The following is a 12,145-nucleotide window of genomic DNA, read 5'->3' as shown; positions in this document are numbered from 1 at the left end:
CGCTTTGTGGATCCAACATTTTAGAATACGGTGTAGGGCCCGACGGTCTATCCTTCATCCCCGTAATGCTGGTAGTCCTGTATGAGGTTTCAGGCACCGCTTAAATTCTGCACAGTTTAAATCGAATTTGAAATACTGCATTTAGATTTCAAATCGAATTTGAATTCGACTACATATACCACAGCAAAATCACATCAAACAATGACGTTAAACATACTGGCGCATTTGTTGGATTTATGGCTTGTGCACCTCAGCCATACGGTCAATATTCTAAGATCCGAAACGATAATGGACGCATGATGCACACAGGTAGACTACACAGTATGCTCGAGCCCAATTAAATGTGTGTAGCAAGCATGACCGCTACTCTCCAAAACCGCATTTCAAAATTCAATTATATTATTTGTACCGGTTTGATATGTATCATTTTTTTTGGCCATGCACGCTACCTCTAGACTGTGGCGATAATTTCATATTTGATAACTCTACAACTAAATTCAATTTAATGGCAGCAGAAAAGACACGACACAGGGTTCATACAGACAAAGACAAGCTTTACAACGGTTTTACCTAAAGCAGTATAGACAACAGATGGTAGTTGAGTGATATGGTGCAAATCCGATGTTTATGCATCAAAACAGACCTAAGCGGAAAAAGTGAGAACTTGGGCTTCATCTCGTTTGGAATATTGGTGAAACTCTTTATTTTATAAACAAATCCATCCCCGAACCAGGAATTCAATAGATAACGTTGAATTAATAGCATAGCCACACATCAGATTTAACTGTGGTGTTCAAGGGCGGACTTTAAGACTTGTGCGAACTGATAACAGTCAGTGAAATTATTGTACATCGGAACTGGCGCGATTCTGATCACATCGGGCTCCTGTTAAATTGAAACATGGTTAAAAGACGGTTAATTTCTAAAACCAATGTTGTGGTAGAGTGTGCTGGAAATGGTGCATTCTTCAAAAACGATAAAAGCAGTTAATGTTTAAAACCAATGTTGTGGTCGAGTATTGTGTCCAATATATTGATGCTGTAAATGGTACATTCTGTAAAAACTATTGCGCGTGAATTCGATTCATATGATACGTAGAGTCCAGACAGGAAACAAACAACAGCTGAAGATAGCAATCACATGCCTACTTGCCTCCTCTGAAACAAATAGTACGATAAATATTTCTTACAGAGTAAGAAATCGTGCCATTCTTGTTTACGATGATGCCGAGGCTAGCACTCGAGATCAGAGTATAGTATCAACTGAAGTGGGCATAGCGAATATGAGCTAATTTATGAAGTGTGCAACGAAAGCATACATACATCCAGATAGATGTGCGACAGGTATATACCCGCACATGTTGTACCTAAATAGAAAGACACATGAATACATGCAATTGAACAATGAGCCCGTGACTATATGTACAACTCACACAAACATGGAAAATAACAAGGGTATAAGCGACTGCCGATTGCACATTATTATGCATTAAACACACATCGCTATCGATGTGTGTATTCCAAGTCACACGCAGATACGTAATGTCCTAAGAACATTTTTTTTACACGGGAATTATACTTAACCACAGACAATCATCCACATTAAAACCACTATTCACGTGAGTGGTCTAAATAGGCACACAAATCCATTGTATAACACATCTCGAGGTTCTGTTACAAACGTCCTGGTATACTTGCCCACACTGGCTAACTATTTCTTTACAAAGTAATTTGTTCACAGGTGAACGAAGACAAAGATGAAAAACATAGATGACTCACATACCCGAAGGTCGCAGACGACACCGGAATGCTCCAGAAACTCAAAAATAGGACGCACTGGCACCTTGCAGAACAAAGACAGTTGGCATCCACGTTTCGTCCTATCTGACGAGGTCAATGACTTGATATTTTTCTGGATAGAGCAATTTTATTGATAATATTTTATTACTGAATAATAAATAGGTTGATAGAGACAAGCGAATCAGAAAAATGACATTTTGAGAAACAAAATACCGTGCTATACATGAACGATAACAGCGCGTCTGTCCTAGCATTGGATACTGATATACCTGTACAATAGGAATTTTCGACAACAGCAGATCGAGATAGCCGGTTAACATCACCGATTTAGACCTCAAGTCCTTCATAGAAGTCATGTTGAAGACATTTAACGAAGCTCTCAGGCTCACAACTTGTAGCATCGGGGGGTTGGACATCGCGTAAGCGGCAGCATTAGAGATCTTGTCCATCTCTGTGGAACAAAAATATGAAGGCATGTAAGTCACAACGCAGAGACATACTAGCCGTTTGCACAACCAGTACGTTAGTAAACAGTAGAAGACGGTACTTGGCTTGCTCGGCTTTAGCCCACACTACATCCACGACTACATGTACTGAACACACATAACCTCAGAGCGGCTGGCAACAACACACTCACATACCGTTATCCATTTTAAATCGAGTTTTGAGGTTGTGACTCCACCAGCCGGTCAGCCTGGGAAGCTCGGGATTCGAATGGTGTCTCGAGTGCACAAAAGCACCAGCTATACCTCCAGGGCCTGAGTTCAGGTACTTGTACGTGCACCAGACGGCAAAGTCCAAATCCCAGTCGTGCAGCTGCAGTTCGATATTGCCTACGGCATGAGCTAGATCCCATCCAACAACGCAGCCCTGCGTGAACGGTAATGGAGACGACATCAGAATATATCGATTGGGATCCCGGTGTGTGCGTTTACTTTCCGAGGGTGCGCCAACAGAAATTGTAGAGTGTACTCACAATCAAAGACAAATCTTTTCGGCTGCATTCGAGAAAAATATTCTCCACATTTTGCGAGCAAGTAAAAACACTACCAAGATGACGATACAAGGTAAGTGTAAGTGTGAATGACTGCAACCAGCGCAAGCCTCGACTGTTACGAGAACATAACTGCACTCTACGATGCGAACAGACACGTACATCCATAATCGATTTGTATCGGCGGCATAAGTAAATATATTGATTAACCATCTTTCTTATAGGCTGGCTATAAACAGAGAAAATCCAACACACAGATCAATCCACATACCATCTGTCTGGCGACTGATGTGATGGCTTTCATATCGAACGCATCTCCTAGATAATACTGGACACCCGGTAACAGCACCAGCGCTATGTCATCGCCATGCAATTTGATTGCCTCAATCAATTTGGCATTTCCATCGACGCCTGTAAATAGTATAGTAGACACGGGAGCAAAACTTAGCATTGAAACTTTGTTTTGGCTCGCTCGCGCCGAGAGTAAGGTAAACGAATAGCCATATAAACAAGATCAGATTTAAGATGGTTCGGAGAAAGTGGGTAGAGCCGAGTGCTCCGAATCAATCTGTGACTTGAAATGCTACCTTCTGTATCGACGAGAATGACGTCAGTATCCGGATCATAACCGCGTGACTTGACCTGTTACGAGAAAGAGATAGTGATTTGAGTGAAATTTAAGAAGTTCAACAACTATTTCTATTCTGTGACATTGAAAAAGGTTGCAGTGGATTTTGTACTCGAAAATCAGGACGAAAAGACTTCCAAATAGATATACAGACGTGAAAAAGGAGCACAGAAGCACAAATTTACAATCAGAGTTTCGTAACTGTGCAAAGCCCCCACCTGAGAGCGCACAGCGTAGTGATCAGACGGAAACGCCTTGTTCTCGATCAGAATCTTGCATCTCGTATCAGTGGGAGTGTAGAACGATGCCAACATGAGGTGCAGATTGACTGTAAGCGTATTCATGATCACGACCTCGGACTCATCCGCGCCTGCACAATGTTCAATTGGTATCGGAGCAGTAAAATCAATATTGTATCTCGTAGTATGCAGAGAATGAAAAAGCATTAGGAAATGATTTAACACCACCGTCTATTAACATTCATTGAAAAGTCAAGAAATAAAGCAGCAACAACATACCAACGATCTTGGCCATGTCACCGGCTGATTGCTCGGCGATGTCGACCCACCGTCTCTCTGAGTCATCGAAGTGCCCCTGTACACCCCTGCAATTTAAGGCGACGTAATAATGATATCTAAAAGTGGGATGCAATCTCTTCAGACGCGCTTCTAATACAAGTGACGCTAGGTAACAGGAAGGAAATCGTCTCGTAGGCAAGATTAAAAATCTAGTGATCTATAGTACTACATTCATGATGCAGAGGCCGACAGAAGAGAGTCGGACACCCGGACAAACCACTGAACGCGTTAATGTCATACTTGACCATCATGTGAAAACTCTAGCAACAGCCCCCTTTGGTAAAGCTCCCCAAATTGTGCATATGACCCAGAAAGATACTTTTGCATGGAATGGGCACACAAACTGAAAAAAAGCAAGGCAATAAAAACATATATCGTAGTTACCTTCTCTGCCATTTCAGTAGCTCCTCGTTAACTAGTGGCTGAGTCCCCTTGGGCTGCAACCCTAGGCTGTTGCCGCACAGGTAAATACATTCCTTCTCCCACTCACTGTCTGGTATCATATCCTTTCGAACTGTATGGTAAGTGGAATGCAACCTAATGATCAGAGAGTGCAGTGCCATTTCAGAAGCACTTGGAAGATGATGTACGCGGGGCCATCATCAGCTAGAGGTACTTGCAGTATTCGCATGTAGCTGACCAATTTCACATGACGGAGGCTAACTTGAGCGATTGCCATTCCTTTCCCAGCATATAACTCACTCGCAAGCTGGATCTATACACAGCAGGATGCAGAAAAAATAGCTGCATAGATCAGGACGTGCGGTACGTTGAGGTTTGACCGCACGAAAGTATATGCGTATACCTATAAATACACAATTGTCGATCATCGATTTGTGTAAATACCGATTGCGGGCGATAGATATATGTACACCAACTTTATAGAGTTTTTAAATTGTAGCACGGTAGTATAGCACAACCAGCACAACATATTTATCCTACATCATACGCTTGTAAACAATTGCTTTCCCACCAAAAGCTCAAAGATCTATACCTAAAACTCAAGCCTTCTACTGGATTTGTTTGTTGAACATGCGATATTAACAGAATCTCTGCACTTATAGAAGAAATATCATGCGAGATAAGGGACATCCAACTGCACCAACCCACCAAGGATACGTGAAATGAAGGGCAGTTCGTCAAACTTCTCCTGGCCATTATGCATCACACTGAGAAAACTGTGACACATGTATCAGTTAGTGTCATATAACGATTTCGGCAACACAGTTATCAACCAGAGAGTTCATAAAGTTTGAACCGCACTAGTTGCATCCGATGTAAAATAACCTCAACACACCTTCGTACAGCCCTGAATTCTTGGGGATGTGGTATTCCGATCTCAAGTGCGCAATGGAGTCATCTTTGTTCAATAACTCAGCAAATTCCTTCGAGTTGACCTCCAAGCCTGCTTGATTCGCTCGCTGGTTCAAAACTGCGTGCGATGCGTCTGTTACGGCTGTATGTTGCCAACCAACCAGGGATGCGATTAGCAAAACAGTCCAAACAAAGTGCCACACAGTTGTTTAGAAAGAGGAACAGGTTTTGAAAGTGAAAAATTTCAATTAGGTCTTCCACTTTCTGTAAGAACGCTAATCTCGTCAATAGTTAATCGTGACAGGGAGCCCACGCGGGCAAGGACAACACAAGACACCATAGCCTCTCCCTTCTTAGAATGATACATCGCATGCGCTTGTATACACCACTTGAAATAATCAGCGTTTTTGTATACTGAATACATTCGAAGGAAGGTCACAAGTGGACATAGCGGAAACGATACGAATCAGCGCCTACTGAAGCATACTGCGCGGCCACTCATATAAATTCGAGTGCACTTACCCATGATGATGTGGTTGGTAAGCGGAAGTCCTTTGCCTTTTTTTTGGAAGTGGTCTCTACGGGGTTCAGCTCGTAAATGACGCCCAAAAAACACAAGCAAATACCGATCAAACCTTCATGGACCATACTTTTTGCAAAACCTGCGTGACAGTCTTCGAGTGTTATTTTGGTGTCATGACGAATTCAGAATTGATGACACTATACGAGATTTTAATTGTGTATGACGTGCATAGAAACTACGTATTTAAACGAATAAAAAGTGATTATTTTGCCATAGAAGGCGACGTATGCTTAGAGATCATTGGTTATCATACATCCTTGAAACACCTTTCCTACACGTCTATTGGTGATAGATTCTATTTTTTTTATGCGTTATGCGACATGCGTCTCTGCTCTGCCTGCGCGTCACATGTCTGATCACTCGGATGTCACACAGCCACAGTTCACACTATTTAGTATTTATGTATGTATGTACTTCACACAAGTTACAACCTGGGGTCGGAGGGGGATGGGGCCCTGGGGCCCTGGGAGGCTGGGGGGTGGATAGAAAGGGAACTGTTTACGGGAAGGTTTCAAGGTATTCCTAAACACACACTCTCTACTAGTCTCTACTACTCTACTCTACTAGTAGTAGAGAGTAGAGAGCTAAGCTCAATGCGTTAAAAGTTGTAACTTTTATTATGCCTCGAATAAATAAAGTTGTAACTTTTATATCTCAATAGCACACTTCCATATATGATAGGTGCATCTTCCAGGTCACTCAGGTGACAGTCGTCACAACTGAAACGCTCAATCTCTTTTGATTGCCTATTATCAATTTCTGCAGTTTCCAAAATAACTTTGTAGTTGATTTGTCCTAAAATAAAAGTTATAATTTTTCAAAATCAAAAAGTTAACATTAGTTGGAACTTATATTCCGTACCCCTATAACTTATTGAGCTTAGGTAGAGAGGCACTACTTTAGCTAGTAGAGAGTATGTAGAGTAAATAGAGAGACTAGAGAGAGAGAGAGGGCTTCACTGCCGATCGGGGCCAGGGCCCAGGGGACGGCAGGGTCGTAGGGCCCGGGCGGACGATTTTTTTGTGTGCCACAACAGCGCCATTAGTCCCATGACACTCTCTCTCAATCTTTAACTCTCTCACTCACGTGGGACTAGAGCGTATACATGTAGTCCATTTTGCTTTTTCGTTCTTATACAAGTACAAGCGTCAAGAAGACCATGGCGTTATTTGATTCCCTACTTTTCATTCTATGTAGATGATTATGGGTTATTTTTAACAAATAATATTTAAAGCACGTACATACATCCTTGTTTTAAATTTTTTAGTGCTCCATAGATGGTCTCCAAATCTATTCCACAATTGTACTATATACTTGCATCCATGTATTCGTATGGTGATATAGATAATTATTGGAAAACTTCTAATGATGTACATCCTTAACTGGTTACCATGTACATATTATATACACCTCTGTACGCACCAGGAGCTCGATTCTGCTTTTGATCAGTGAGTGTTTCCACGATTATATGAGAATCTCACTATACACCTGCATCGATGTATCCCTACAGTGTTGTAGAGTACTATTTAAAAGCTTCTTATGTTGTACCTACTTAGTTACCATGTACATATCATATACACCTCTGAGCGCACCAGAAGCTCGATTCTGCTTCTGATCGGTGCGTGTTTCCACGATTCTATAAGAAGCTCACTATATACCTGCATCAATATATTCATATAGTGTTGTAGAGTACTATTTAAAAGCTTCTAATGATGTACTTTACATATCACATACACCTCTGTACACACCAGAAGCTCGACTATAGTTAAGTATTTTAAAATATGTACTCGACCGACAGTCCGACAGTCTATAGTTAGACCATAGATTTTAGAATTTAGTCGGCTTTTAATCTTTCATTTTTTAATATAACGCCAATAAAAAATAGATAGTCTCCGCAGAAAACACAGTTGGTTAAAACTGGCCAATGAGTATCTATTTTTGTTTTTAATACTAAAAAATGAGAAAAGAACTGGATGCAAATTGTATAATGCAGCCGGTTTTGATTGTTGAACACAGGGGGGGCATTCCCGTAAAAGTATAATATAGCGGCATGAGTAGGACGCTGGTCCCCGACTCCCCGCTGACAGGCTGACACCTCTGTCAAATACAAATATATACTGCAAATGGTAATATGTCATGTGATATATATATCTATGTAAATAAACAAAGTTGTACATATGTATGTAAAAAATTATTTTTATATCTGTTGTAATATCTTCCGTATATAATTTAGTCATCAGCTGCTTTTGTAATTGTGCTATAGCAACGACTACAAAACAAAAGCTGAATTGATAAGGCAATACCCTGATCATCTGATAAATTAGGCTGGGATGTTGTCACAGAAGTCGGGCCTCAGGCTCCAACACACATTCGGTTCAGGTAAGCCAGTTTGCGATAGCTGACAAAGGGTTCATGATCATCCTTAGGCCGCTTTCTATATGGTGCCAAAATTGCGCGAATAGTGACGTATGCTATATACTATCAGGTCCTTAAATTCTTATCAGTACAAATCGATTCAACATATATTCAATTCCGTGGTATGGGTTCATATTGCACGGTGCAATTTTTGTCCACGGCCAAGTCTCATCGAAAGTGTGCATACGTGCACACATACATTCGTGTCATGAAGAAACAAATTTCGAAAAATAAAGCTGACTCCAATCGTAGCGTAGATACAGCAGAGATAATACTGAGGATGTATTTTTTCTTTCTTCGAATATTTATGTACATATACCAGAACGGTGAAAGGGGTTATGTGAGCTAAGAGAATACACGTGGCCACTTAGGAGCGAGTGTCTCAAATGTTTACACTCGATATTAGTGTGATATCTGAATATTTTAGTACGACTGTGTTCGAGAGTTTAGCGAGTGTGTATATAGGTTTGGCAGTTAAGTCATATGTATGTGTTTTACGCATAGAAGGTTGATAGATACTGTCGTATTTGAGTACACTAGTCGTGCTCGTGTCGATAAATGTACTTTGTCTGGTTTTATTTCCAGAGAACTAAGTATACCACATTCTACAATTTGGAATATTAACTTCTCGCGAGACAGCTAGTAGAACGATGCATTTAGATGTACCTGATCAAACATCACATTGTATGGTCTCTCGAAAGCATACATATTTACGGCTTTAATGTGTTATATTCTATCATATAATTCGTATATGATTATTTGAATCTAGCGGTTTGCGGTTGCATAAAACGTGCATTTTGTTTGGGAAACCATCTCGCACCGCGTTTGAATTCACATTTGTATTCACATGTCTTCAGCATGAGTATCTATACACATATCACCAAGCATAGCATAAGCATAAATTCTTCATACCCAGTTTATACCCAGTTTTAGGCTTTTTTCTAAGACAATCTAGGCACACTTTAATGATATCATAACTGTTATATGATACCATGTTGAATATGTTTCTCAACCTTATACCCAGGGAGCGTCTACGCATGCAGACGACTAGCCTCAACAACTGCCATTCCATGGCCCACATTTGCAAAACAGCTTTTGTATCACCGCAATGGCGCCACCACAAACGTCTTACAGTAAGTACGCAACGCTGAGATCTACATTTGCATCACCATGTAGCATTGTAGCTAGTATGATGCAAGCAGTAGCCATAAGTCGCTCTCTCTGTGAGTGAGTGACAAATGGCGTACACATCCGCCATGTGTCGTGCATATAACTGCTATGCTGCGCGTTACATGATGAGTCGTATGGTATAGAGAGTGTCGTGACAGGCCGGCGAGTTGTATGGTTCGTGTAGTATTGTCGTACGGTGAATGGTGTAGCGTTTCCATATAGTCTGTACTTTCGTGTCTCGTATCGAATTTGAATCTGTCGTATGGTATGACCGTTTTGTATGTCGGATGGTGTGGCGCTCGGCATCATATGATGAGCAATGACATATGTCCTACACAGTGGTGTAAATGTGTCGTACGGCGTGTCGTAGAGTGTATTGTTTGGTCTGTCCTTTGCATTGTGCATTGTCACGTTGTTGGACTTTTGTGGTGCATGTCGCATTCTTTGACATGTCATATCGAGGTATCGTACACACAACCTGCTCTTCGACTTTACGTGTGATGCGACACAATTGTGTGTCGTACTGTAGTGTCCCGCAACGAACGACGTGGCGTACGTCTTGTCGTACAGACTATCATGTAGCCTTTCGTAACGTGCTGTATATGTATATCGTGTTGCAAATATACTATATTACGTGCCGTGTACCTTATATCGTATGCCGATGGTGATGTCGCTTGCTATTATTTGTCGTACGATAGAAAAGCGTGCATTGTGTCACATTAAGTGTCGTGTGGGAACCAGCGCTCCTACGCGAGTTATACCGTGTGGCATTGTCGTGCGCCAGGTAGAATGGCGATACATGCATTGTCCTACAAAGTCTCGCACACTGTGATCCATTGTAGATCGTACACACGACGTGGAGTACTATTCATATAGATCCCTATCTCCTACATGTGCCAGGTCTTAGTCGTGTGTACTATTCATATAGATCCCTATGTCCTACATGGGCCAGGTCTTAGTCGTGTGTACTATTCATATAGATCCCTATCTCCTAGATGTGCCTGGTCTTAGTCGCGTGTTCTATTCATATAGATCCCTTTCTCCTAGATGTGCCAGGTCTTAGTCGTGTGTACTATTCATATAAATCCCTATCTCCTAGATGTGCCGGGTCTTATGCGTCCAGTGCCTTCGTGTGTGTAGTAGATCAATACGTGTAGTGCCAATGCGGGTGGAACTAATCCCGGGGTTTGTACCGGTTTTTGAACTGCAATATTGGCGATCTGGCCTGGGTATTTCTGGCGATCCTTTGTACAAGGCCTGACCAATTCTATTGGTTTGCGTGATTGTTAGCCTGTCGGCGGTGTTGTACGCTATGTTTCGCAGAGACGCTTAAACAGTATACACTGTCACATGTAGTGTTGCTGAGCGTGCACCGTGTATGGATACCCATACTGTTTATTGTATCTCCAGGTGCCATCTGTGCCACACCCAGACATCTGGCAACTCGCGATTCTATTTTATGTCTTATTTTATGGTAGTACACATGGCAGGACACACGAAATGAACTAAAGCATTTGGTGTGCAACGTCCACAGGCTCGAGAAGAACAAGCTGCCAGAAATTCAGGCGAGTGATGTCGGGGTGGCTATGCTTCGGTCTCCCGTCAATCCTGCAGATGTGAATGCCGTCGAGGGTGTCTACCCTATACGCCCCCCTATGCCTGCAGTAGGTGGCGGTGAAGGTACGCACGTTTACTTTGACATGTATGCGATAGATAGGTTTCCCACACATTAGGTTTTCAATAGTGAGATATATATAATAGCTTACGACTGAAAATGCTTACACACATCCAAAAGCCTACGCATAACAACTGTTTCAGCAAAGCTACATAGAAAGCCATGTCTATGACTAGGATGCGTGCTGTCATAACTCACAAGCGGATGTAATCACTTATAGCACACTAATTACTTCCTCTTTGACACGGACGAAGCATCTCATCCTCTGCCCAGCTAGCAATTATCGGCGAATGCAGAGTTTGTCACAATCTAGTATAGAAACACTATTCGATTCCCATACCAATAGCCTCATCCACTACATAAGTTATCCCCAACGTGTTCAAAATATATTACATAGCCGTCTAATAAGTAACAATGCTCCGATGTTTTCTGTGAAGGCGTCGGTGTGGTGGTGAAGGTGGGCGAGGGTGTCACAGATCTTAAAGCCGGAGACTGGGTTATACCGAGGGCCGCCGGGGCTCTTGGTAGGTGAAAGTTGAGCAATCGGCGAGTACTTGAGTTTCAGGTGTATGTATGCGTTTGTATAATGGTGGCAACACCAGTGATTATTCGTGTATGTATAAATAGTGTATATGAATTGGCAGATTGATATCAAGTACAAAGTATGACTTGTATGCGACAGCCACAATTATAAACCGCGTATGCATGTACAAGGGGTTGAGTTCTCCATTATTTCTGATACGAATGGGGACGCAAGTTGAATTCACAGATAAAACTAATCTTTATGCATATAGTCTAAATTGGTGAATCAATAGCCACGCTACACACACGTATGATCTCACAGACGAATAGAACATACATGATTTCTAAATGCCGTATATATTATATATCTTATATACTTAATTAAATACACACACACACACACACACACACACACACACACACACACATATATATCTTTATGTATACATATATCTTTATATATATAT

At 41.6% G+C, this 12,145-nt stretch overlaps 2 protein-coding genes across 3 annotated transcripts in view; one reads left to right on the top strand and one right to left on the bottom strand.

Moving 5' to 3' along the window:
- Positions 1–568: 568 nt before the first annotated feature.
- SARC_07149 lies at positions 569–6,758 on the bottom strand. 2 transcript variants are annotated; one of them, XM_014298915.1, is made up of 12 exons: positions 6,328–6,758; positions 5,836–5,975; positions 5,297–5,455; positions 4,384–4,513; positions 3,940–4,025; positions 3,640–3,791; positions 3,381–3,435; positions 3,065–3,204; positions 2,441–2,669; positions 2,069–2,250; positions 1,783–1,911; positions 676–885 (listed from the first exon to the last, which is right to left on the bottom strand). In XM_014298915.1, exons 2-12 carry the CDS (start codon positions 5,837–5,839, stop codon positions 781–783), a joined length of 1,371 nt encoding a protein of 456 aa, XP_014154390.1. In that variant the 5' UTR covers positions 5,840–5,975; positions 6,328–6,758; the 3' UTR covers positions 676–780. The 2 variants fall into 2 exon arrangements, with proteins under 2 accessions (XP_014154389.1, XP_014154390.1); XM_014298914.1 differs by lacking the exon at positions 6,328–6,758 and having other exon boundaries at positions 569–885; positions 5,836–5,999.
- Positions 6,759–8,081: 1,323 nt separating this feature from the next.
- SARC_07148 (hypothetical protein) overlaps positions 8,082–12,145 on the top strand; it is a gene marked incomplete at its 3' end in the record, with an annotated part of 8,782 nt that continues 4,718 nt past the window's right edge. The window contains exons 1-4 of the mRNA XM_014298913.1: positions 8,082–8,275; positions 9,336–9,444; positions 11,016–11,161; positions 11,594–11,680. Of these exons, the coding sequence (XP_014154388.1) occupies positions 8,227–8,275; positions 9,336–9,444; positions 11,016–11,161; positions 11,594–11,680 (391 nt within the window). The 5' untranslated portion in view covers positions 8,082–8,226. The remainder of the gene's footprint in view (positions 8,276–9,335; positions 9,445–11,015; positions 11,162–11,593; positions 11,681–12,145) is intronic.

Source organism: Sphaeroforma arctica (assembly GCF_001186125.1).
Source record: "Sphaeroforma arctica JP610 unplaced genomic scaffold supercont1.547, whole genome shotgun sequence".
Classification (NCBI taxonomy): domain Eukaryota; class Ichthyosporea; order Ichthyophonida; genus Sphaeroforma; species Sphaeroforma arctica.
This window is presented reverse-complemented; position numbering and strand designations above follow the sequence as displayed.

Coding starts and splice junctions, on each gene's coding strand:
- SARC_07149 (XM_014298915.1), bottom strand. Junction 3,436..3,639: donor ACTACGCTGTGCGCTCTCAG/GTGGGGGCTTTG, acceptor TTCTCGTAACAG/GTCAAGTCACGCGGTTATGA. Junction 2,670..3,064: donor CATCAGTCGCCAGACAGATG/GTATGTGGATTG, acceptor CCGTTCACGCAG/GGCTGCGTTGTTGGATGGGA.